Genomic DNA, 27,671 nt, shown 5'->3' with positions numbered 1-27,671 from the left:
TAGACCCCAGTGACTGTAGTCACACCCCCGAATAGCTTGTGGTCTACTGATGAATTGCCTCGACTCCGTTATTTCTTTAAAAACATCAGAGTAATATGTTGGGGGGTTTTCAGACCAGTCAAACATTTAGTGTCCATTTAACAGAAATCTCGCTTTTTTCTTTTTTTTAAGCCTATAAATTAATTTACCTTTTTCTTGCCTTTATCTTCAGCTGAGAGATTTTTGTTGGCTCTTAATATTCTGAATGCATTTCATTAAATAACGCAGTTGTAAGGTCGTTCAACACACATTCAAGGAAATAATCATGCTGCTTAAGAGACAAATCCACAGAAATATTTTAAATGTGAATCAAGTGCATCAGGTCTCTGTTTGTAAAGCCCACACACAGAAGTAGGTCCAAGCATCTGTCATGCGTGGAGCCATTCATAGGGGGCGCCAAATGTGTGTGTGTGTGTCTGTGTTTGTGTGTGTGTGTGTGTGCGCGCGCGCGCGTGTGTTTGTGTGTGTGCTCGTGTGTCAGGCATTTACAGCAATCTCCACACTGGTGCAGCTTAAATCAAAATTCTCAATGAGTCACTGTTACCTGCACTGAACTTAATAAGAGGCTTAAGAGGCGTAATTGCTATATTGGTGAGTGTATTCGTGCTTGTGTGTGCTTAGTGATTGTACAAGTTTTTCATGTACAACTGTTGGTGAGTGTGTGAGTATATGTGTGTGTATATGTCCACTGATCCGCAGGCCAAGAAGCTGCACATGACCCTACATGACCTGTATATGGTTTAAGCGCATAAACTGTGACCAATCCATAGCTGACTGTAAGCTGATCATTTTAAGCTTTGATACAGTGTAAGCTACAGCAGGCAGTACTGTAACAAATGACATACTAAAGAATATATACAAAGCCAAAGGGGGAATGTATCTAAGTACACTTACTCACATGTTGTACTTAACTGCAATTTTGTCATGGCTACTTGTACACCTTCTTTACTTCAGTGTTTCCATCTTAATGCCACTTTATACTAGTATTCAACTACATTCCAGAGGCAAATATTGTACTATTTACTTAACTACATTTGACAGCTGTATTACTTTTGCAGATTGATATTTTGCATACAAAACATATGGTTATCTTGTCAAATATGATGCATTTTTTATAGATGAAACAACAGAATGTGAAATTCTTTACATTAGCTTCACCATGACCATCTTGAATAATGAGAATGCTGCTTACACATAAAGGCATCAGTTATAATATCATCATGTATAACAATATAATGCTGATAGGCAGGTTATTTTTACTAGCCTCTCCATTTTTTAATCAAAACAAATTGAAACACTGCACAGATCTAAGTGTGCGGAAATCTCTTCTGTCAGTTTGGACTCATTGATGCTTCCAGCACCAAGATTTAGCCGGGTGGAGCATCATCCTGCAATAACAACATCATGCTGAAGGCTGTTTTTCTGCATAGTGAGCCCTTTTATGTTTGAGCTTTTTAGGTTCATTTTGTCAGTATTTAGTTATTCCTCATTACTCCTTTGCTAATAGTACTGCTTCACTTAAGTTAAGGATCTGAATGCTTCATCCACCACTGTACAACACATGCATCTATATACACTGTATATAATTTACTAATTACCTCCTTAACCTTTAGACATCCATATATCTTATTTCTTTATGCTTGTGTGCAGGTTATGTGATGTAAATATATTTTATTTATCTCATGTCTTGGCATTTTCAAGTCATTCTGTAGAACTCACAATTTTATTTTGCTTCACATCGTCTCATTGTCACATGAACTGTATATTTGCAGGGATGGACATCTTTGTTCTCAGTCGCAGGCTAGATGTTTGATGCAAGGCCGGGTTTTGCAAATGGGAAAAAGATGAGATTCTTTAGTAAACATGTTTCATGTGGGTGAGTTGAAAGTCCGGAAATAATTCAGCCACAAGATCTGCTGCTTTTATAATTCTAAACACTCAGTCTTGTTCATAACATGAAGGGAAACTACCAACTGGACATAATTCAAGGTGATCTGCCCATATGGTATTCAGTGTTTTTGAGTCATGCAAAAACCTCATGTACCTGCTCCTCACACACACAGTGAAGCACTGGTCTCTGAACTTGTTGTTAGGACGTGTGACATAGTTGGGCCTGTTCTGCTCATTTGTCAGTGCTACAAACAGACCTTAAAATAAGGACACATACCACACATGTAAGTGAGAAAATTCCTGAGTAATTACATCTGTAGCGTTTTTAGGTCCACTATTAATTGGTTACAGATGAGAGAGGACAAAATGTCCAAAATACCTCAAAAGAATAACAGCAGGAGAGGCGAGGTGTCCAGTTCCTCTTTGCTTTTGAAATGTCTTGGAAGCCAGTGTCAAATCAGTTGCCAACAAGCCCTGGCGTACTGCCGCCTGTTAACAGACAGGTCTACAGCAGAGCAGTGCTCAGTGGAATGCCAAACATTTGTTTCATATGCAGAAAAAAAAAGCCTGCTGATTTTTCTCCCTCTCCTCCACTCAGAGCTCCTTGGAAGGGGGTCTCTCAGCCACCTGTGCATATTCAGCATAGCAGAAGCGAGCGTCGGGCACAGGGAGTAATGTACTGAAGGAATGTCGTCCCGCAGAGCAGCCACTCAATAAAGAGGGAGTGTGAAGAATGTGCTTTTGCACACACAGGATATTACTGTACATGTGTTTAACATAACCTGCTGTCAAAGGCTACGCCGGCCAACCACAACTGTTTGTCAAATCCTAATCCGGAGCAATTTTCCACTGTTTTAAGATGATGTGGACAAATCAGATACACCCGCTTGAAGCTCTTGTGGCTGCAGAGCGGCCTGCGTTGACCACAGCAGCCGGGCTGTAGCTTACTGCACTGAAGCTAAATATAAACTGGCTGTTGGATGACTGCCACTGGAATCACACATTTCATCACATACATTTTCACCTTTAGTCTTATTAAACTATTAAGTTGATGCCTTGAATAATTATTTTCCTAATGTCTGCTTAATAATGCTGTTATTATAACATTTCTGTCCCTGTATTTAATATTACAACACAGCTGTCAACTTCAGCCAATAAAGGGTCAGTTCACCCGAATCATGAAAAAATTGATACATTACAAACTCTTTGCATGGGACATTTGCAAGGAAAAGTGTGAAAATGTAGTTTGGGTGAACTACACCTATAACAAAATTTATGGTGATGTCTTTTAGGAATGAATAGTCTCACTTGAGTTAATCAGGGGCGGATAGGAATAATATATTGTTCACATTACTGGTGGATGATTAGCATGCTGTATTATTAGTCATCTGAGGATAAGTAACTTAAATTCAACATACAGAGATTTATTCCTTTCATTAGGAAGTTAGTGTTGTGTATTACTTTGATTTATGTAATATGTAACAATGCTTCTTCCTGCACCCTTCTCAGCGCTGGCTGTGAGTGTGATCTCATCCAAGTGCTCTGTAGAGATGGAGGGAATGGTGTTACTGTAGTGACGGGGGAAAGCACAAGAATCTGCAGCAAAGGCCAAAGCTCAAAGACTGAAAAGCACATAGTTTTATCAGCTGGAGGTCTGCAGAACATGTCTGGGTTAACCCAGGAGAAGGGTATGTATGCATGGGTGAGTACATAGCCCTCACTCTCTAACAATCAACCCTTTTCCCATTCTTATTTGGAATTTGGGATGGTGGTGGGGGTCTAATGTGTTTCTGCGTGTGGAGAGAGTGTGTGGGTGCTATATGTAGGTGTGTTGGAGTAAGAGAGGAGGGGTGGGACTGTTGGGGAATGAGGCTGCCGCAGATCCCATGACAAGTCTGGTATGGTCACTGTTTTTCTTTTTCCCCCCATATAGTCTCATGACCGTCTCTCGTATAATTGCCCCTGTCTGAGACGTTTTCGAGCAGACTCTCATCACAAATGAATTGGACACTAAGGTCTCTATTATGATTAATATGATCATCTTTTCCCTTTGATTCTGCTCTGACTGGCACTCATACAGAGTAACAACAATTATCCGATTATTAGATGTGGTTTGAATGGCGAACAAAATAAAGAGCCAAAAGTGCAAAGGTCACCTTTCATCTAATTCCAGGGTCGGTTAATTATTTTTTGGAGTGGTCTGTTCGAGGAGCTGTCATGGTCCCCATTTCTCGAGGCTTGGCCCCTGAGGCAGTCCAAGGCTGTAATTAGGCCTGAGCAAAGTGGAGGACGGAGAGAGAGGAGCTCTCAGCATTCAGTCTGACAGATTGCAGAGTGCTCGGAAGTGGGCTGAGAGTGGCGCCGCTCACTTTGGGCCCCCGAATCCCCCCCAGACAGCATCACTTCCTATGTCTGTATTTGTTTGTCTCATATAGACGCATCAGGGCTTTTTAACATGTTTTTACACATGTATGTACATTTCCTCAGATGTGCTCTGTCACTGAGTCATGTTATTAACAGAATAATATAGTGTAGAAACAGTTTCCAATTACGTGCAAAGTAATTTTTCATTTATGCTGTATTTAGTAGTCTTTTCCTTCAGTGTTTTATCCACAACAATGGTGTCAATTGATTTAGATAAAAATGAAAAAGACAGCAATACAAGTCATTTATTCTTGCAAAGTCATGTACAGTGTCATACTACACCGGCACACCATTGCTCATCAAAGACAAAATTATAGCTGGTGGTGGAGGGAATATCCCTTACAGATGCAGACCCTATAATGCTCCATTTACTTTATAAGTGATGGTGGTCTGTGGCTGTAAGATGTGGTTTGATGCTGAAATGGAGAGAAAAGACAGAGAGTTATCACTGTTGGATCTTGAGCACTGAATAAAAAGTTTAAACTGTCACTGACAGGTTCACCCAGCTGTGGAAAGGTACTAATCTAATATATTTTCTACAGAGAGGAAGTATGTAGAGACAAATGGCTCTTTCTTCTTCTTCGTCTTCCAGGGGTACATGGAAACAATGAATAGTACAAACCTCTGTAAAAAAAAAAAGAAGAGGTGAAATCTGATTAACAAAGATGGAAAATCCCCTCCTTATCATTTCACTCTTGCATCTCTTTTTTTTTTTTTTTACAATGAATGTCTTCCCTCAAATCAATTTTCTTAGCTCTGTTACCTTTACCACCACCTACAGACCACTGGGAAAAATTCCACTCTCTAATTTTTATGAGAGAAAAAAAAATCCAGACTCAAACCCAAACCCTCAAAAGACAAAAACGGAAGGGAGATTTGGTCTCCCCAACTTCCTGTGGTATTACTGGTCATTTGTACTGCATCCTGTCTCCAAATAGTTCAATCCTACTGCTCATGTGTCTTTGGGGCCAATAGAAGAGAACATTGTGTATCCTCACAGGTTACAAGACCTGATCCACTCCAACATCCAACAATCACAAAAGAAATTTGGCTGTATCATTAAAGAAGTAATCACTGTTCGGCTCTACAAAATTATTCCGAACCGGTGTCTTCAATCACCACATATTTCATAATAATATTCTCAGATTTCATGGGCAACCAAGTGGGGTTCAAAACAGATGCTTGAATTTTTCATTTTCGCCTGCTTGTTAATCTTTTTTGATTAATGCATGGACATTTGAGCTAACATTTATTTACTTTTTTGTGGCTTAACAAATTTGCAGCCCCATTCCTATGCAGTATAATTGCGTTTAAATCTCAGTAAAACTAATTGATCACACACAAAAAAAGGTACCACTTACTTTACACCTCCACTCAAACCATGTAAACACAAATTCACTTCACAAAGGCAACGCTTGACCTTACTGCTTGTTGTTTCCAGTCCAGTGACCATTGCCTATTGAGAACCCTCCAAGGCTTCAGCTCACTGACATCTGGGAGTAAAGAGAGAAAGCATCTTGTGAACTTCCAGTTAATGGGTCACCTTTACTTCCAGTGCGGTCAGTCTATGTTGGGCACAGAAATTTGCAGCTTTGACACTATGCATGAACTTTGATTCTGGAGAAAAATATTAGATTTACTCAACTGCTCATTCATGACTAATGATTGATCCATTAATGGTGTTGAGTGTCAACTTCACTCCATAACATCTCCTCATCTTGACCTGACCTGAACTATTACATGGCCTGATGAGAAAGCCCATATCTCACAGTGTCTTTTCAAGATTTCAGCGTCTGTTGAAAACCAAACGGGGGCCTCAAATTGTGCAGCCATCCCAGAATGCACTTTCTATTTTTTGCTCCCCAACCTTTGTTCTGCCTCAGAGGAAAGAGATGAGCCCTGCCCCTCTAATTAAGTGGCCGTAAAAATGCTGCCGAGCTGGGGTGCTCAGAGGAATGAGAATGAGCTCCGTCAGCCTGATAAACAGGGCCTTTCAACCTCCATATTGTCCACAAAATGAAACTTGATTGGCTAGAAGTGAACAATATAGATCTGTGAAGTGTATTAGAAAGCTGGCATTTATTGAGACAGACGTTCTGTATGTGAAAGGCTTAATCAGTGTCTGTTATGGGTCTCTGGTCAGGTCAGACATGTCAACACAATAGCATTATTATTAGAATTACAGAAGCTCACCAGCAATGGTCATGGTTAGATTAAGGGTTGGAAAATAGGTCTAATTCTGCTCTTAGGCAATTTCTTGTATGTTTTTCTTGTAAGCACTTCTCCTATGTCATTAATCGGCTTGATAATAGTATATATTAAGTCATATAAATCAAGTTTGATAGGGAATTATTGAGAGTTGGGGCCTACATAACTCTCATGTGCACACACTGTTATTACCTATGTGAAATATTGTCTCTCCTGACAGGTTCCTCTGTAGTCTAATAATGTTGCCTGGTTTTCTGGACTTTCCCCGGCTTCTTTTATTTCAAGGCCACTCCGCACTAAATAACAGAGGAAGACGGGCTCTGCAGCAGTCTGCAGTCGCCACACCTGGGCTTTCACTTCCTTCCTGCCCTCCCCGGGAATTCTTCACTTTCACCACCTGCAGAGGGACAGTAGTGAAGGAGGGGGGGGAGGAGGAGGAGGGTCCCCATTACACCTTTCCTCCCTCTTTGGCTCTGCAATTTTATTCCCTCTTAGCACCATTAGAGCAAACCTGTCCAGGCTTGTGAGGAGGTAAAAACCTCTTTTACTGCACTTCACAAACGAGACAGTGGACATGTGCGTGTTGCATCTGTGCGTATGTACAGAGAGAGAAATAGACATCTGAGGCAAGAAGCCTTATTAAAAGATGTGCTGGTGGTCCACTTAAGTCCATTTAACGTGACTATTTCACCCCTGAGCAATGGCTAAGAAAGTTAATTTTGACTGGGGAAATAAGCCACGTCACTGAGCCACTCCACTTGACTCCACAATCTTGTACAGGGTTCAAAAGTTTTGTGTTGCTAGTGTCCTCTGCTGGCTGCAAATTGAACTGAAGCTGCTAATTTAGGTGTTTCCATCAGGGGTTTGTCATTACTGACCCTAGGGCAAGGTGTCATGATCTGCTTACTGTTTTCAAATCTTTGTATTGCAAGTTCAGCGACTACTACTGGAAGACAGTGAAGCTTAAAAACCTGCCTGTGACTCATACTCGAGTTGTTGTGGCTGAGGATTAGACCAGTCTGATCCCCAACAGACCTGTGCATCATATTCAATGGATCCAAAAGACTGCATAAATGTTTCCTTTTGTTTATTTACAGAACACATCAAACAATGCAATGTCAATATACAAATAAACTGTTCACATGTAGCATGTTATAAACAGAGGTCCAGTATTGTATGCTATTAGTACTGTATGAGGTACAGGTTAAAGGTCATGAATATGATAACAACATAAAAAACGCATACATAATCAATGTAAGAATATTAACACAGCTTTATTGTGGTGGTAGGTCCCTCTATGGATAAAATGGCTGCCCAACACAAAAGGTAAGGAATGAATTTTTATGGTCATCATCTCATATACAATATCAACAAGCAATCGATAATACAGCTTTACCTTTGTCCCAGAGCAAGTTTATTTGTATATATCATTGACAGATGACTAATTGAGTGTGTCAAATCTGAAATGTATTTGTGCAATTCCAACACTGAGCGCTTTTCTTTCTTCTAAGAAACTGTAAAAACACTAATGCAATTATAGCATTTGTTCTCTCAATATAGCAGCCTGTATTTAAAAAAAAAAAAAAAAAAAAAAAAAAAAAAATCAAATAATGTACAAAATCATGGATACTGATATATTTCTGATACTGAAACACTGCAGTGCTGTTTGCGGTGAGTGGAACGCCACTACGAGTACTGATGTGTTTTTAACCAGCTCATGTCAAGTCAATATATATATATTAGGGTTTACTTATAATATTTTTCTATGGTTTCTCTCATTTCATCACACACGAACGCACGCACACACACACACATTTTCATTAAAATGTTCCTTTAAAAGTGGTCATATTCACATACATCAAATAGAGGAAAATGATTTAACATGTTCAGAGAAGCCACATGCTGCGCATGTATAGTAGGCTATGGTTTAAAAAAATAGACATTTTACATTGCATAGATAAAATAAGATGTATGTAATGTAGCTAGCTTTCCCAAAAATCCAAATTATACATATTTGCTGCAATGCTTTTGCACATTTGTAACTCCACAAGAAAATACTGCATGCTGGACAGATGCAGCAGCATAGAGGTGCTTCTATATCGGCTACAACTCTGTACAATGTTAATACCTTTATTGAAGTTTGTTTTGGTTTAATATAACAAAAAAGTTTTACATGCAACACGATAGGGTTTTCTTGACTTCTCCAAAAAAAAAAATGCCATGCTTGTTAAAAAAATCAGCCATTGTGTTATGTATTTAAAATATGTTTTGAGAATGAATATTTCTAAATGTATAAGTCATGACAGTTGTATCTGTAGAAAAAGATTACACACATCTTAATTATTTTCTTGTTTTCTTAAATGGCTACTCTACAGTTGATTAAAAAAAATACACAATTACACAGAAGGATTTTTACATTTTTTTCTGTTAAAATATGTCATTAAATGTCCTGGTGCTGGTAAGCGATTATTTAGAATGCAACATCCAGTTAATATCCAGGATTAATATCCAGGTAATCGCCATCTTCAGTCTTTAAATTTCATAAAACGTCCTTAGTTACCATCCGGCCTTTCAGTGTTATATCTTGTTTCCAGTCTCTCCAGGAGATCAGCTCAGTTTGAAGCAGGCCTACTTACTCTTCTGCGAGCCAATCATCACCTTGGACACAAAGTTGACAATAGCACTCGCTGGCTGCTCGGGGTCGTGCTCGGCAAACAGGTGACATACATTGTCCATGGAAGTGCCCGTTTTCCTCGCCACAAAGCCGAAGATCCTGCAGAGGTGGAGCAAAGAACTTTTACATTACATTACATTACATTTCATTTAGCAGATGCTTTTATCAAAAGCGACGTACATATGAGACTGATACAACACAAGCAAGGATCCAGTCAGGAGACAACAACACGAGTGAGTGCCATAAAGCTTAAGTTTGGGCCCAATAGGACATAGATGCCAACAGGCAATGATTAGAGTGCATAGAGTGCATAGAAGAATGTTTTTTTGTTTTTGTTTTTTTGTTTTTTTTTCACCCTACAGTTCATCGAGTGCAGAGGTGTTCGCAAAAGAGCTTGGTCTTAAGTCTTTTCTTAAAGATTGAGAGGGACTCTGCAGATCGAACAGAGTTTGGTAACTCGTTCCACGACCGGGGAACTACAGAGGAGAAGAGTCTAGCTAGTGACTTAGGGCCCTGTTGTGGTGGTGGTACCAGGCGCCTTTCGTTGGCAGAGCGTAGTGGGCGGGAGGGAGTTTAGACCCGAATGAAGGAGTTCAGGTAGGCAGGAGCCATTTTAGTTGCTATTTTGTAAGCAAGTGTCAGGGTTTTGAATTTTTGAATTTGATGCGGGCAGCATTTGGGTTGGGTTGATTCGAGCTGGTTGCTGATGTTTTGTTGTATGAAAGGACTGGCTGGTATGACAAGGAGCTCGGTTTTAGAGAGGTTAAGCTGAAGGTGGCGTTCTTTCATCCATGCCAATATATCAGCAAGGCATGAAGAGATCCTAGCGGAGACTGAATGATCTTCCGGTGGGAATGACAGGAAGAGCTGGGTATCATCAACATAGCAGTGGTATGAGAAACCATGGGAGTGGATGATTGCGCCAAGTGAGGTGGTGTATAATGAGAAAAAGAGGGGACCAAGCACTGACCCTTGAGGAACCCCTGTGGATAAGCAGTGCAGTTTGGACATTTCTCCATTCCAAGATACTCTATTATATCTCCCTGACAGGTAGGACATAAACCAGCGGAGGGTGGATCCTGAGATACCAAGCTCAGTGAGTGTGGATAGGAGGAGCTGGTGGTTAACTGTATCAAAGGCAGCTGACAGGTCCAGTAGCAAAAGGGCTGAGGACTGACCAGCAGCTCTAGCTGAGCGCAGTGATTCCATAACCGACAGTAGTGCAACTTAATAGGAGTACTGTCAACCACTTCAAACTGACCCAAAGTCCCTTTAAAAATAACTGGATTAATGCTGTTCTAGTTGTAGGTATGCGGAAAATAATAATAATTTACTTACTTTGCTGAAGGGCAGCCATCTTTTTTCCACCTGTGATCAGTGAAAAGAGGACAGTGTCATTGGTTTATTAGAGCTTGTTTAATACATTGAACCTTTCTGTCCACCTTCACATTCAAAATTAGCATTTTATTCTCATAGTAAGTTTTTCGATATTCCTTTGCCTCTATCATTTCCTGCCCTAGTTCTAATAATAATAATGATGTAAAGGACACATTTTGTAATACCCCGCATTCTTAATAATAACAGGTTGGTATAACAATAACCTTGACCAGCATTCCCAAAACCCTTAAATGACATGTTTTAACTTGAAATCAGCAATACTCACTTTCTATCTTGAGGGTCCAATGCACAAAATATGACTGTATTGACATTGTAATGCCTCCTGAAGAAGAGTCTAAAAAGAGACAAGGTGACAGTTATTGTAAGAATTGTGTCTTTGCAGGTATGTTTGATGTTTGTGTGTGTGCGTGCGTTGCACTCACTTCCTCTGGTTGTCAGTGAGGGTGATACCCTGGGAGGACACCTTGAAGTGGACCACAGTAGACGTTGGTAGGGGGTTGGAGCTCAGAGTCATACTTGTGGCTTTCTGCACTGCCTGGACCCCAGTCAGGGACTCCATCTCCACAGAGCCCAGGTACCACACATTACAGGCTGTAGGAACATATAAAAGCAAATGACTGTCGAGCAATTGTATTCAGGGGCACACTGACAAGGTGTCACAGATCATAATAAGAAGACAAGGAAAAAAGCTATGAGTACATGCATCCATTTCCAAATGTCACAGAACTGTTTACATCCACTGATAGTGTCAGCGTTTGTGTACAGTCCCACTGTTGCTTTGTCACAGTGGCTATTCACAGAAAGTGATCTCAGATGCTTGATTACCTGCTCCCTGTTTTAGCAGCTCAGCAGCAGAGTTGGTGACTGATTGTGAGGTATTCTCCACAACATCTTCTAAAGGATCTATAAACAAGAAAAGCAAAAATGCCGGTGAGATTATTTATTCAAAACCACCACAGCTACATCAACAAATTAAATTATAAACTTGCCAGACAGAAAAATAGACAGACTGACAGATATGCAGTAGGTAGCTACGAAACCTAAATAATATTCATTTTCTACTTTGACCGTAACCTTCCCCGAGAAATTAAAACAGTACAACTGTGTGTGTGTGTGTGTGTGTGTGAGAGAGAGAGACAATGTTTACCTCTGTCTGGTATAATTAGTTTACAGGGCAGGGCCAAGGGTGTGATTGAATGTTGGCAGACCAGCGCAGTTAAGCTTCCTGTAAAACAACAGCATATACAATCAAAATTACAGAGATTTGATGCTTATTGACACATCAGTAGTTTACTGCATGAATGCAGATTTTTAATCTTACAATAACTGTTTGCTTTAAAAGAAAAAGAAAACAATGGAAAAAAGAAAAACTGTCATATACATCATTTATATATTTGAAAAAAGAAAAAAGAGCACACAATGCAAAGGTAACACTAAATATAGAAAAACAAGAATTAGAATAAGTAAACCATATAGTAAGCAATACAGCTGTATACAAGTAAATACGATCTGATTTGATTGATAATCCATGTAATCTTTTAGCATCAGCTTAAATAGTTTCTTGTAATATACTCATAAAAGCTTAAAATCATGCAACTTTAAGACTCTAAGCAGGAAAAAACCACATAATTCAGGTTAGAAATTTAAGTGCCAGGTGCAATGATCTGTCATGTTATGCTGCAGAACCAACCACCATCCAGTGGTACAATGCACCACAGACCAATAGAGGGCAGTATTGTGCGTAAAGTGCTGATCTTTGGTGTAATTTAACCAGGTGGCGTCACTGTTGTAAGCCAACTATGTACACAAAGGTTTTAATAAAGTGGGCACTCACCAAAATACGGCTCATTGGGGCAACCCTTCAACCGAACCCCTTTCTGTGTACACTCAATCAGGAAGTGGCGTACTAATTCATTGGATAGATCTCCTCCTGTTAGAAAAAAATAACAAATACAAGATATAGAAAGAGATATAAGATAGTTAATTCCTCACAATAGTCTGTGATCTATTTTAGCAAAACTGTCTTCTATTTGACACACAATGTTTGGTCTGACCTAAATAACAGCTTTGAGTGTTTGTTCAGTCAACATGTAATTTCCCAGCCTTGAAGAGTTACATAAAACATATTAAATTGCTACATTCAATCTCTCCAGAGATGAATGGGATTATGATTCAACAGAAGCGCCTCTGAGGGGGCAGGAGGAGTCTATGTGAGGAATGTCTTGACACAAAGGCTTGGAGAAAGGCCCACTCCTTAAGGTGGGTTGGGTTTCACACTTATAAGAAGCCACAATGCCCTAAGCTCAGAATGTGGAGAAGGACCGTGTCATGATGTCACCACAGGTGCCATTGCACTGCAAAAGGAGGAAGGCAAACAAAAGGACAGGTGTGAGGAGCGATAAACGGGCTGAACACTGTGGTGGGCTGGTGCAGGAAAGAGCACATTTTGTGTCAGAAATATACTTCACAAATAGCACAACTTGTTTTTGACACACATTGTGAGGGATTTAATGTCCTTGGCCTTCTTTCTGCTAAAGAGAAAGTGATGTGTGAGTCTCTATTATCACTCAGTCAGCCTTTGTTTTCATGTTGAAACATGGCCAGAGAATGTTTGGCCAGCTTTCACTGGAGACTTTGTTTTCTCTCTAAAAAAATCCCTCCTTGTATTTCCTGAATATGCACAACAAACACACCACAGAGTAAATAACCCAAAATCCTGTTTTGACCCCAGTCCCTGGTCTATATCAGGCATCTACTGTATATCCCTGCCCTAAGTTATGTGGGGCAGGGAGCTTCCCAGGAGAAGGCCCTGGGATCAGAGCAGGCTTATGGACCCAGCACATCCTTTGTTTAGGGGTGAAACACTAGCTGTACATCTAAGACTATCAGGTAATAGGGGTCTGTTTGGCTTCATCATGAGGATGCCCAGGAGAGAAACACAGAGTGAGGAGCTCTCATACACAAACAGAGGGAGGAACTCTCAGGTTGCAATATGCAGGCGAGTATGATGGGCTGTAACTGTAGATGGCTTTGTGAGTGATTGTGTTATGTATGATTCCCAGCATGCCCCTGCTACTGGACCAATCCCTGACATGATAATTAAAGGAATAGTTCAACATTTTGGGAAATACACTTCTTTCTGTGAGTGAGATGAGAAGATCAATATCAATCTCAGGTCTGTACTTCAAGTATAGAGCTTGAAATGGGAGATTAACCTAGTTTACCATAAAGACTGAAAACTGGGGGAATATAAAAACATGTTTAAGGGGGAAGAAATTATGTGCTGGAACAAATAAATCCAATTTAAATCACAACTGGTGCTTTTATATTAACGTTCATGTGAATGTTAAACACACAAGATCCATTGTTTAAATAAGTCAGCCTTGAAGTCGTTGTTAGGCTAGCTGCTTCCCCGAGTTTCCAGTCTTTATGCTAAGCTAAGCTAAGCATGTCAGACATCAGCTGTATACTTCACACAGACAAGAGGAGATTTATATCAATCTTTTCATTTCATTCCTGGAAAGAAAGCAAGTAAGTTTGTTTCCCAAAATGTTGACCTCATGAAAAAATTAAAGACAAACAGATAAGAATATTCCTTGCGTATGTGAAAGAAAACTGAATAGTATGATGTATTTATTGTATATATCATACATGTTTCAGATAGTGTTTAAGTTCAGTTTAGTGTTAGTTTGTGTTTCACTTATGTTCTAAATTCCTCTGTGCTATGTCTATTCTAAACTTAGTTCTTTACTGTGTAAGATGAGGCAGTTGTGTGTTTAACGGTCAGTTTATTCTGTTGTACTTTTACCTGAGCCAGTAATAAGATAAACTATAGTTATGTAGATGTTTTTGTGTAAATCTGATACGCTTTTAGAGGATAGTGTGGTTTGTCCTTAATTTAATATAGTAGTAATGTTATTTTGTGATGTTACTTGGTGCATGCTTATGTACTGTCATATATGGTTGTGAAGAAAGACTGTTTCTAGGTTAGTTGAACTTTTGACTTGTGTTTCTTTCTGAGGGTTGGTTGCTGACCTGTAAGGTTAGTAAACAGATGTTATAGATTCTGTACAAGTAGTATTTAAGGGACTGGTTAAATGCCAACTTTTCAGACAAAGAAAAGATAGCTAGGCGGTATGTATCTTCTGATTGTGTTATTTGAATACATTATTTCATTACCTAACAATGCTCTCTTTGTGTGTTTATTGAGTGATCAGCAATTTCCCATTACATGTACAATAAGGTGATACTTTTAACCAAACAATCTTAATTTAAACCAATTATGAATAACAAAACAATTTTAAACAAAAGTTCAAAATCTGTTCTTGGTGTTCATATCTATCATACCTTTCTTGGTCTGTTGGAGAACTGAGGGTGGGGGTGTAGCCACCTTCATTGCCAGCCCATAGGCCCCTCTGAAGGAATGGCTGTCCCGCACGATGAAGCAGCCAGGCTCCTTGTCCTTCAAGACTGAAATGGCTGAGTGAAAGAAGCATAATGATGGTGAGGTTGTTATATAGTTTTCCACACAAAAAACCCCTTTCTTTTCTTTAATTACTCTGGAACAAAATACAGAAACTGAGCCTACCTTGATCCCTTGAGATATCCGGCTTGTACCAAAATTTTGATGTGTCCTGCACAAATTTTACAGTAACCTGCTTGCTGGCCAGAACATCTGGAAAACACACAATAAATCAGCCAAAACAATGATAGTATTTATTTGTGTGTGCTTATCAAAACATGACACCCATGAGGCCATAAGCAGTGGATAGTGGATCTTAGCTCACCTGGCAGAGGTGAGGCTGTGCCTGGCATCTGAGATGAGAGGTCAGGCAAGACGTTGGGGAAGGGAATACTCAGGGAGCTCCCACTGTGGGGACTTGAGAACCCACTGAGAGCTGGAGAGGCAGTTCCCAGCGAATGCTCCCCATCTGATGCCCTCTTCTTCTCAGGCAGAAGTGGGGGCTGCATCTGGAGCGGCTGTGACTGATTCTGACTCCCATCCATGGAGTTGAGAAGATCCCTTTTCATGCCTCCGTTGCCAAGCAGAGAGGAGGCGGAGGTGGGACAGTCCATGCCGTAACCGAGACCCGAGTCGTCCTGCTCATCAAAGCTTTGAGCAGGACTGCGGCTGAGAGCGTAGTGAGCCATGCGGCTTCGCTGGCTGCTTCGAGGTGAGCTGTGGGCATTGGGGGCGGGGTGGATGTGGGGGTGGTGCAGTGGAGGTGAGTGGTGACCATAGTCTAGTGACATGGAGTGCGGCGGTGCTTGTCTGGCAGAGGGGTAGCTGCTCAGAGACGAGTGGCAGCTCAGGACGGGATGCTCTGGCCAAGACTGGTTTATTGATGAGCTTAAGTTGAGAGAAGAAACACAAGATAGAGGATTGTAAGCACTCAGTAAATAAGCATTGTTTATATATTTGATATTAACACTGAAATCAAAGACTCCTTATAATAAACAAAAATTGTCTACTAGTACTGTCCATCCCACTGAGAATCAACAAGCCGTCAAAGAAAATGCTTAACGCTGCTTCGAGGTTCTAGATTGGATAGATTTTTACCTTTCTGTCCGCTGAAGGTTCTCAACAATGGAGGCAGAGTGTGTAGCACTTAGCGTCCTGTGGCAGTTGATGGAGGAGTCAGGCAAACCATCAACTCCAACATGACTCATCATCTCTGAATATCCCCGGGGTTCTGTGCAAGAGCAAGAAAAGAAATTAGGGGATGTCACCTCTAGCACATTTATGAACATGTTAAGAGTCATGGTGGAGCTGTTTTTGTTTTAAATGTTTTATTACATGAAAATAAATACAAACACGACCTGCTGTAACAAGTAGTACTGTATGAAAAAAAGAAAAAGGCCACATAATATGGAAAAATCCCCTTGGGAGAGAGAACTCTGGATTATTTCCAGTAAAAAACAATCAATACTAGAGTTGAAATGAAATGAAACTCCCACACCCTTGAACCCAGCCATCAATCTATATGAAACCACCATCACCAATTATCCCTGCCACAACCCACACAGTCAACAAATCTCTCTCTCTAGAAATTAAAAGCTCTCTGACATAATTAGCTAAAAGCTTTAGTTTTAATCAATCAGAACCTCACAGCCTCAAACCCAAGACCAACTCAGGCTTTACAGCTGGGTTTTTTTCAGCGTTACTTTTACAGGAACAAGAGGTGCATAGCTGAAAGAATTGCTGGTTTCTTCTTGTTCCTATTTCCCAACTGTGTACACAGAGACACTTTCATGGGGGAAGAAAAGTTTTTTTGTGTCATGCTTCCTGACCCGCAGTAACCATGGAGATGTGGCAGGACTGAATGTAGTGATTCTTGCCTGGGTGTCTGAGGTAGTAAGAGGCACAGCAGGGGCACAGATCTGCTCCCAGGCCCTACAACATTAGACATACTGTAGATCACTATGGAAACAAGCTAATAAGGACTCAAAGCTGAATCAAAATAAAAGTAAAGGTTAAGTTTATGGTGAGATCTGTTTGTGAGTAGAGCCAGACATGTGCAATCTTGTGCTTTTCCAGTGAATCTCAGTGACGACACTGCAACACAAACATCGGCAGACAGATTTTGTAATTATTCTGAGTAAGATGTATGAAAAATATTGAGTAAACAATAACTTCAAAGGATTTGGAAATTTACATCAAAGTCCTTAAATGCTGGGGGTACAAAGGGCTGTAAATGTACAACTCTTCCCATCTCTGAGAACAATCTCATACCCACGGTGTGTTCCACCTCAGATAAACCCCACAAAACAAAACAAAATGTACACACACACACACACACACACACACACACACACACACACACACACACAAAATAAACTAAAATGGCTTGGTTTTAATCTAAAGAACAACTCTGTTATGTCTAAAAAAACAAGTTCTCTCTTCAGGCCACGACCACGCAGACATTCTCCGAAAACCAAACATGAAGGGCAGAGAGTGGTTAGGAATCTCCCTTCTTTTGAATTTTTGAGACGTCTTTGTTTTCTGACCCTTTTTGAAAACCTCAAAAATTCCATGGACAACAATGTCACCATTATCAGGTAAGGCAAGTTGGACCTGAAATAGCTCTGTTCTAATGTAATAGTGAATCTCGACATGCAGTCACAGAGCAGAAGTGAAAGTGTCTGTTTCTCACTCACTATCTTTAATTAGCTCAGGGGAAAAACACAAGTAAACAGAAGAATGTAGGGGAATGCAAAGAGTGTTTGCACAAAGAAAACATATTTTTTCTTCTTCACAGCAACTTGGACAATACTTATCACAATAAGTTCCACTCGCTTTACTTAAGGCGGAAACTTTTCTTAATAGCTTTTTGTGATAATCTGTTTGTTCAAGATAGTCACTTCAGTTTGCATTCTGAATAAATTTGACCTTACCATGGTCTGTTCTGTAGCCTCCGTAGGACTGAATGCTGGGAGATGGAGTTTGCCTGAGGTGATTCAATTCTGATATATTTTTCACTGAAAACACAAAGCAAACAAGGACAAGACATTTAGTTAAACCTAACAAAGAAAGCCCGGTCACAAATGCTTGCAAAATCAACTGCACAGGTAAACATACAGCACTTACCATAAGGTGTAGGCGGTGAGATTGGGAAGGCAGGCGTCGGTGGAGTCATGTCACTCCCAGCCTCAACCCCGCAGTCTATGTCCGGGCCCTGGGCCCTGTAGTCGGCACTGTCGGTCCGGTACAACAAAGGATGCTGGAACAAACAACACACACACATACATGCATGTAACTCACCATACTGAACAGATAGATACATTCTTAGACATTGTGCACACATGTAGAATTTACCTGGGCCTGTGGCACACAGGAGGGGTATGTCCGCTGGCCCCTGTACTCCTCTGTCACACCCCATCCAGAGCTGCAGAAGCCTGGGTGATCCATGACATCACTTCCTTGACGACTCAGACTCCGCGTGACAACCCCACGTCCTTCGCTGGACTGGACAGCTGGATACACACAGGTAGACACGAGCAAACGGATCATTAAACGTTAACGGATTTACAGGAATGACTGATTTCAAGGAAGTAAAGTGTGTCAAAAAACACACCGAAAGTTAAAATAACAGTGCTTTGACCTTTGGTACTTTTAAGAGGAGTATTCAGCAATATTTTCCAACCCTGTATCGTCTTCTAGTTACTGTTTGAAATGTCTGTCTACTCAGGAATAAAAGCATAAACTCCTCAGAATCACATGTTAAGATATCAAACAGTTTCATATGTGTGTAAAGCACAAACTAAATTTGTTAGCTTGCTCAGAATGAGTCAGATGAGTCATTTCTCGAACTATAACAATCTAAGATCATATCATCACATGATTTCACTCAAAGTAAATAAACAATATTATCATTATTTTCAAATCGAAAAAAAAATCTATTCCCCATGTTCGATGCAGACATCTTTTTAAACTGGTACTTTCATGACGACGCTCTGGTCAGAATTTGGGGTTGATGACATATTTGTCATTCCATAAAGGAAAAGGGCCACACTGCTCATCTGAACAGTATCTAACCCCAGTGGTGCTGCCTGCAGTAATGTTTTGAGAGGACAGCTGAGGAATGCCAGGGGTCTGGCTGGTGGTCTAGAGGGTGTGGAGTGTGGGGGGGTTCAATGTTGTGACTACTCTGAAGAGTGCTGCCACTCAGCACTAGGGTGTTAATTTGAGCCCTCCCAGTGAGCTCCAGCCTCTCAACCCTGAAGAATGCTAATGGTGCAGAAGTGCTAATGGCAGGGACCATTACTCACGCTGTCTGGGGCAGGTATGGATGACACAGACTGTGTCATGCATACTTGGCAGTTTTTCTCCATGCATGCATCACAGTGATGCAAGTTTTTACTTTTTCATTACATACATCCGCCTCACAGAATTTTATATACAGCATGTGTGTACCATTGATCCGGATAATCTTTGTCTTTTGTCTGTATGTTGGTTAAGAGGTGTGAGAAGCTGTCATGAGGACAGGCGAGCATGGATCTGAATGGTTCGCTCACTATCACGAGACAAACTCATTCTCTCCGATGATTCACTTGCAACAAGTGCCACAATTTTTCTTTATCCAAATATAACCTCAAGAGCAGGGTTGGGCATTATGACAAGTAACTATATACTGTGAGGCAACAGAAATTTGGCTATGCCGTTTCCACCGAGGTAACACCCTTGATATTTGGCTGATATTAGCAATGCTGCAAATCAGTGAACACAGGCTTTTTCATCAAAGTGAATAAGTACATTGATTTCAGTTCTATCTCATTTGATAATTTTTGCTTCAAATGATTTGCCATTTGAATTTTCGGAGAACATACTCAGATATTTATTACGCTAAACATCTTTATAGTGATATAAATTTACACCCTACTCAAGAGAAATATTATACTGAGACATGCATTTTATTTAAGATAATAAAAAACAATAATTCATCAGAGTAATAGTGTGACTCTGATATCAACAGAAGGAAGAGCTGGAAACATGTGCACATATGTCTTGGATCTTGTGCTACAGTATAATGGCATTTGATAAAATGCACTACTACTATAAAGCGATGAAGATTATAATATATATAATCCAAATGTAATTACAATATAATTTAGCTGCCTCCTGCAAATATGAAGGTATGACGAATTTAGCGTTGGGCCAAATTTCTTCTGCAGGCTTTATTCAAGTCTCACATGGAGATCATCCTCCACTTGAGTTTTTAACCACCTCTCATCACTTGCTGTATGTCAACAACCCCAGATACCTTCGCACCACATCAACACTGTAACCTCTCTCTGGCATCTCCCTCAGCTCCCTTTCTTTTCCTTAGTGCGGTTAAAGATGTTTAAAATAAACTGAGCAGAACAGGTGAATTTAAGACAAAATGGTCAACAGTTAGTGAAAATAGAAACATGGAGGCTTGGTGTGATGACATGATGAGCAGACAGGAAAGCTTGTTTAGTCTAGTTACATGGCTACTGGCAAACCTTAGCCACAAAGGAGTATTAGAGCTTGAAAGGCTTTAGACAGTCATGATGCATCATCCATGAAAACAAAATAATTAAATCTGCCTCCCTGTATGATCTCCGAGGCTCCTGTCATCAGTGTAAAATGATTAAAACCTACATTAAAACCAAGCAATCCATTACTTCCTACAGGTTCTTTTGCGAATTAGCAAAGCTACAGCCTTCGGCGTTTGTTTCTTGGAATGACGCTCATGTGTAGCAGATATGCACAGACAGGTATGCCTTTGGAATCAAATGGAAAAAATATTTGCCTCTGGGCTCACTTGTTCCTCCTTTGGAAATTACTCGGGCCTCCCTATCTTGTGCCCCCCTGCAACCACACACACATGGTGGAGTGTGATACGCGCTAACACCCAGGCATTTTCACTGGTTTCCAGCTAAAAACACCCATGGAATGACTATCTTTGAGTTAAGAGTATCAAATCTGATGACCTGTAAGAGTTTGTTATGTCTACTGTAAAATTCAGATGTTTGTAGCATGGAAAACATTACTTGAGATGATTATGTTTACACAACTGTAGGGCTGTAGATAGTCAAGTTTTGTAATCTAGTGATTTCTATTAAATTTTACAGCTTTTTGGTCGAGGCAGACATACTGTACAGTTATGCCCTTCAAAATGGTCTTGGGATCAATTACAACATGAACCAAGTAGAAATAAATGGCAGACATCTGCTGTAGATAAAAGAGTCATTACGTTGCATAATATAGAATCTGTCCACACAACAAATCTAACAACAACAATCACAGGACACATGTTAATATTATAAGAGCATATCACTGAACTGCTGCCAGATGTTGCAACAACATGAGGCAATAAGTAGGGGAGCATCTATTGGAAATGACGAATATTCAATGCGTAATACTTCTTCTACACACAACAATAAGCTGCCAGTCTGCAGGTAAGTCTGAGGGAAACACAATTTTAAAGATTTCAGAAATCTATATTCCTCAGAACACAATCTCTTTAATCTAACACTGAGAGATGGTGATGTACAGAAAGGTCGATGACAGCTGCTCTCCTTCTCTTCATGTACCTTACTGATCCCAGAGTCAAGATAACTATACAGACAAGTCTGGACAGTGTTCTTTCCTCAGAAACATACTGAAAACATCTGAAAACCTGGCAACAACCCTGCTATTTCTGCCAGGTGGGAGAGGGAGAGAAGGTGTGCTTTGTTAAGTTAACTCTGTAGTGAAGGAGAAGAAAAGTTGATGCTGTAGGAGAGGAGCTACTCTGTTTTAAAATATTCTTAGCATGTTAATAAAAAATGTCTTATTACTTATATCTTTGCCATGTTCATCATCAGACATTTCTTGGAGAACAACCTCTGGTTTCATAATGACTGTGACACATTTCTTTCACGACCACACTTCCAGACAACACCACATCGTCACCACCACCACACCCAGACTCTCTGACTATCTTACCTGTCTGCTGTGTGTTTTTCAGGGTTGCTGCATTATTATTGTTGAATCTGAGATTGATGCCGTTTGAGCATTTGGCGACTGAGCCGTTCACGTGCGCCCCGCCGTTCCTCTTAATGGAGCTGGTGTGGCTCGATACCGGCTCGAATGCGTGATCCAGGTCCATGATCAGCTGGTTGAGCTGGTCGATGGAGTTGTCAATGTCCATCGTTAGAGATTTGAACTCTTCGTCCCGTTTGTTGTTGTTGTTATTGTTTAGCGTCGCCTGGTCCTTGTGAGGCGCTGTGTCTCTCAGAGTATCCGCCGTCGTGTCCCTGGTGGGGACCTGTGGCTCGGTCGGCAGGCTGGTTTTGGGTGAACTGCTCCCTTGTTTGTTCCCCAGGTATCTTTCTGTATCATTTCCATCCTCAGGCATGTAGATAAACTGTTGTGCAGCAACCATCTGCTGCTGGCGGACCCATGACTGTGTGGAATAGCTTCCCTGTCTGTAGACATGCTGCTTTGGCATAGACGCACTGCTGGGATTAGACGAGGCCACAGAGTTACTCCTGGAGCTTAGACAGCCCCTTCTAGCCTCAGCATAGGCTCTCTCATATTCCTCCATTGGAGGATGTCCAGGGTGGTGGAGGTGGTGATGCTGGCTTTGGCTTTGCTGCTCCTCTCCTCCAGGACTCCCAAAGCCATCTGAAAGAAGGGAGTTCTGGCTGCTCTTGTGGCAGGAGGACGACAAGGTCCCTAAACTGTCCACACTGTGCAGATCATGACCTGTGATGACCTCATCATCCAGGATGTCGGTTTCCCTCTCTCGGGGACGGGGATCTCCGTTGATGTGCACTTGCGCTGGGACTATCTGCTGCATGCCCACTCTGGGGCCTTGATCATCCATCTCCTCCAGTGAAGGGTCCTCAACGCCAAAGCCGCTTAGAAGGCGCTTCAGCTGGACCTTTTCCTGCTGGCTGGGACCCTGGTTGGGCTTGATGGTGGCAGTGGTGTTGGTGATAGGTGTGGGTCTGTCTGCCCACAGAGAAGTGCTAGACAGGCCCGAGTCACTGCTGACAGAGAGGGCGTGGTCGCTGTGGTCGGGGCTGGAGGTGGCGGAGGTTGTGCGGGCCCCTCGGCCCAGCGTGGCCTCTCCTCCGTTGGCGCTCCGCTTGTTAGCCGCTTTGTCCTGGGTTAGGCCTTGAGAGCGTGGCGCTGTAAAATAGAAGAGATGCAGCGCTTCATACAGTCAGCTGGTATGGGCACACGTACACACAGAGACACACAAACAGCAGGAACTCACACAGACAAACGGTACAAAACCACAGACAAAACAAGACTCTGTTAACATGCATAATCATGTCACCCCACGAGCTCCATCATTCACAATCTGTTACTGACAAAGCCCAACACTTACAATCACACAACACCTGACAAAGACAACATTGCAGACATTACAGGGCAACATTTCACATCAGACTAAAATACTACTACATTCTAACTAGGAGAATAATACATTGACAGAGAAAACATGTTAATGAATTGAAACAAATCACCTAATTACATATGTAAAAAAAAATAGGTAAAACCAACCAAATTATGCAAATTTGTCATTTTGATATTCTAATCTGAGTTTATTTCCAAGCAAAAATATTCCAGTGATCTTGCCACAACAATTTCTCCTCTCCGATCAGGCTGCCAGGTGAACTAACAAGGTGCTAGTGCCTGCAGCGCACGCACCAGACAAAGGTATTCCTCATGCTCAGGTTATATAAGAGATGTTGAGAGTCTTCTATATGCTGCTACAAGAGTCAGATAGTGGATCTTCACAGTCTGACCCCTGCATTCCTCACCCTTCTGTGATTAAGCCACCCTATTCCCTCTCGCCTGCCCCTTGACCCCCAGCATATGTCCAAACAACCTCCTTAATCCTCAGAAGTCAAAGAAAAATCACAGAGGTCAGTCATTTTGCAAGGCTGAGTCAAATCCATCATGGCATAGACTTACGCAAAATGAGGGCTGGAGTAGAATTCCAAGTGCATGTGAGCGGCGTTGCCAAGTACGTAAAACTTGCTGTTTCACTGTCACTCTCTTTCTGCTTCAACAAAAGAGACCTGGAACATGACTCCTATGCTTCTCCCTCAATCTGCCGCCTTAAGTACTTGCCTTTCAGTCAAACCATGACCGCAGGATCTGAATACCAGACACGCATGATAAAAGCTCCCCCCTCCTCCTCCTCTCCGAAAGCTCCTGTATGTATGACTTGCCCCCCGCTTACACAAACACACTGGTGAGACTTGCATCCGGCCTTGAGCAGCCTCGGCTCAGGCCTCCATACAGGTCAGTTCCACCGGGAGTTTTCCAACAAATCCCTCTCGTAACATTCCTCTTGGCAAGGTGCAAGCAGGTTTTAAGACAGATGTTTCCCCTTTCCCTCCATGCTGCCCATCTTTTTCTTTCTGTTCCCCCTGTCATCGTCCTGCCTCTCCTCTCTTTTCCCTCCTCCTCATGGCCCCCCATCTGGCTCAACAACAACAAAAAAAAAACTTCCTACCTTTACCGCCGCTGCCAGGTAAGCATGCAAGACAATCCCCATCTCCAGCAAAACAAAAGAAGAGGAGAAGAGGCCGTGCAGACACACGAGAGCAGACATGGCTTTTACCCAGCAGATGATGGTCAGGGTCAAATCAAGTGAGTTTCGAATGAGTTGGCCCTGCTTTCTTTCTCTGCTGAGAAGGTGAGAGTGTTTGCACTCCACACAAGGGGGGACCTTGAGATCTCCAAATAAGGGCAGAGGAATGTAAACAAGTGAGGCGGGGTTTAGGCGTGGGGGCGGGCCGGAGGAAAGTAGTAACCCGACCTCTTGCCCTGCATCAGGGGGACTACCCCACTGGGGAGAAAAGGGAGGAAAAAAGAGGGAAAGAAAGAAAGAAAGAGGGCGGCCCTGGAGAGGATCAGAGAATGAAAACAACATTCCTGCAGCTCCAGACTTTTTCACTCTGTAAAAAGACACTTTTTAATTAAAGCAATCCTTGCCTTCTACTTGGAGCTCTGGGCAATTTTCACGAAAAGCGGCAGCCAAGTTGTTTTTCTCTCACTCTTCTGTGTCATTAAATTACATGCCTGCCGCCCTCATGTACAATATCGGCAAGAAACAGATGTGCCCGAAACTCAATTACGGGGTTCCGCAATTGTTTTAAAAACTGTTTTACCTATCAGGATTGTACTGACATTAACAAACCCATGAAACCTCTGAAAATCAGTCATTTATATCTAGCACTCATCATGTTGGTTGTTGTGGTATGGTCGGTCCCTGAATAATCTGCCAATTACAGTGCAGAGAGCGGCAAAACCAGAACTGTTCCTCCGGCTGCTCTCGTATCACAAGAGGAGGTCTGGTTGTGTATGGCCATGCAATTACCCAACCCTTTCCATTCCATTCCATCTCAGTTACTACAATCCTGCACCTCCTGAATGCCAAAATCATGAGTCAAGCATAATGATGATGATCATCCTCATTTTCTTCCAACCAAGCTTCTACATGTGCCTTCAATGTGTAGACAGCGGCCCCTAAAAATCCTGCGTACAGTTTGTACAGGACATACTGTACATATAGAAAGCATAGAAAGGAACTCGCTGTCGAGGGGAAACCCCTTTATAGAACTGCTCAATTGGACAAAAACATTCTGTCACATACCTGTGGTGGTATTTAGCCATGCAGAAAGTTTTTCTTTTGCTTGCCCAGGTTTTGAGGTATCCACTTCTAACATTTCTGTCTACTCCAATTCAATGGATGTGAATTAAATTTCTCTTGTAGTGCTCAAAGTATTGGACAATTCTATTAAAAAAAACATATCTTTTCAGAAAATGTCCTCACTATGAGCAGATTTAATTGGAACTACATTCTAGTAAAAATAGTCTCAGTGAAAGCTGTTGATACTGTCAATTGTTGATTATCCAGAGCAACAGAAACACTGAGTTTTTAAGTTCATTCTTGACCTTGGGAACAGCAGTTGATAATCTCAACTAAAGGATTATCCAGTAAGTCATGAAACTGTAAATTTCAAATTTCCATTTTTTTCCGAGTACTTTAAGGACTGGAACAGCTACTAAAATGGACCATGAAGTGAGATTGCTTTGTCAGCCGCTTTTTCTGTGGTCAGGAATGAACTACTAAGCACAACTTTAAAGCCAACATGGATAAAAAGTCCTTAACATGCTCCAAAAAAATGGAAATTTCAAACATCCATCATTCCATGACATCTGGGCAATCTCATCTGCTGACCAACATTATGTTATACAACTGAAAGCTCCACGACTGCTACGAACAGACACAGACATTGAGTTGATGTTTTTGGAAGTATTTATTTTTTTGGGGGTTGGTGGCACCCAAAACCTCTGATATAACTATGAATATCTATTCAGCATTTCTCAATGAATCAATCAATCAACTAACTCTTTCCTACAGACAGCTGTTGGTTAAGACAATGACCTGCTTTGACGGTTAACTCAAATAAACACCCTTTCTGGACAAACAATCTTTTAAAATCCAATTCTTAATTCACACATGGGGATAAACACACATTCTCACTGCTTATTGAAGAAAACCCATTGAAGTAAATGAGGTTTTCTTTTCACAGTCTTAGCACTACAGTGGCAAACGTTTTTGAGACTTCCTCCTCCCGACCAGCCTGTGAGTGACAGCGTCTCGGAGGGAGACTGAGCCCGCTAGAGGACTGGTGGTAAGTAGATGTAGAATTCAAACAAAGCTCCCAGTCTTCCCTCTCAGATGTAGTGTTTACATGAGAAAACAAGGCTGTAAATATCCCACATGAATGCTTTGGAATCAAGGGGAGAGAAAAATTGCTCCCTTGTTGCATTGCTTTGATGAATTCTTAAATATTAGCGTCTGCTCTTTCATTGCATTCCCAGAGGTGAGCATAAAATTATATATAAATGTGTTGGGGTATTTTAAATGAAAAAAAAAAAAAAAAGGCAGCTCATTTTCATCAAGCTGAACTTAGCTTATAAAAACACTCAATGAATCCTGGGAATGGGTGGATCTGCGTTTTAATGCCACCACCAAGTCACTCTATTCTGGGAGGTTGTTGTGAATTCTGTGGTTGAGTGGAGAGCAACAACCGCAGCTAGGACGGGACGCCCCGACAGGGTGGCTCTGAGTGTGAGGCTGTGTGTGTGTGTGTGTGCAGGCGCTAGTGAGAGTGTGTATGTGTGTGTGTGTGGGAGATGGTTAAAGCATGCCTATTCATTTGATGAAACAACAAAATAGAAACCTCTTGAGAACAGCTCTTCCTTTGAACCCAGTATTCCCTACACACAACAACACTCCTCCCCGTCCTTCACACAGAAACAACACTGCTCGTCATACTCATCATGCTGCAACCTAAAGAGTTTCTTACACCAAAGTAAATTTTAGCTTTCGTTTCCTTTCCTTGCCATAATTAAAGTCTTCCACAAGGCCTGTCCGGGGTTTTAAGTATTCCCGTTAGCAACGATTGCAACATAAACCAAGCTAGCGGTGCTCGTGTGTGCATGTTAATGCAATCACACTGCAGTCCCTCAACAACATGGAGCAGGACCTGTCACGCT

The 27,671-nt window shown here is 41.4% G+C and overlaps 1 protein-coding gene across 1 annotated transcript in view; it reads right to left on the bottom strand.

Annotated features, from left to right (window-relative positions):
* Window positions 1-7,631: 7,631 nt before the first annotated feature.
* The window catches only part of LOC137194251 (tensin-3-like), a 33,573-nt gene continuing 13,533 nt past the window's right edge, over window positions 7,632-27,671 (bottom strand). Inside the window, exons 13-27 of the mRNA XM_067605971.1 lie at window positions 22,086-23,276; window positions 18,450-18,607; window positions 18,222-18,354; window positions 18,029-18,112; window positions 16,194-16,326; window positions 15,421-15,983; window positions 15,222-15,308; window positions 14,981-15,112; window positions 12,468-12,563; window positions 11,781-11,858; window positions 11,459-11,536; window positions 11,056-11,224; window positions 10,899-10,967; window positions 10,574-10,603; window positions 7,632-9,334 (exon numbers count right to left, since the gene is read on the bottom strand). Coding sequence (XP_067462072.1) covers window positions 9,190-9,334; window positions 10,574-10,603; window positions 10,899-10,967; window positions 11,056-11,224; window positions 11,459-11,536; window positions 11,781-11,858; window positions 12,468-12,563; window positions 14,981-15,112; window positions 15,222-15,308; window positions 15,421-15,983; window positions 16,194-16,326; window positions 18,029-18,112; window positions 18,222-18,354; window positions 18,450-18,607; window positions 22,086-23,276 — 3,146 coding nt within the window. The 3' untranslated portion in view covers window positions 7,632-9,189. The remainder of the gene's footprint in view (window positions 9,335-10,573; window positions 10,604-10,898; window positions 10,968-11,055; window positions 11,225-11,458; window positions 11,537-11,780; window positions 11,859-12,467; window positions 12,564-14,980; window positions 15,113-15,221; window positions 15,309-15,420; window positions 15,984-16,193; window positions 16,327-18,028; window positions 18,113-18,221; window positions 18,355-18,449; window positions 18,608-22,085; window positions 23,277-27,671) is intronic.

Source organism: Thunnus thynnus, chromosome 12 (genome assembly GCF_963924715.1).
Source record: "Thunnus thynnus chromosome 12, fThuThy2.1, whole genome shotgun sequence".
Classification (NCBI taxonomy): Eukaryota; Metazoa; Chordata; class Actinopteri; order Scombriformes; family Scombridae; genus Thunnus; species Thunnus thynnus.
The sequence above is the reverse complement of the archived record's forward strand: the minus strand, read 5'-3'. Positions and strand labels throughout refer to the sequence as shown.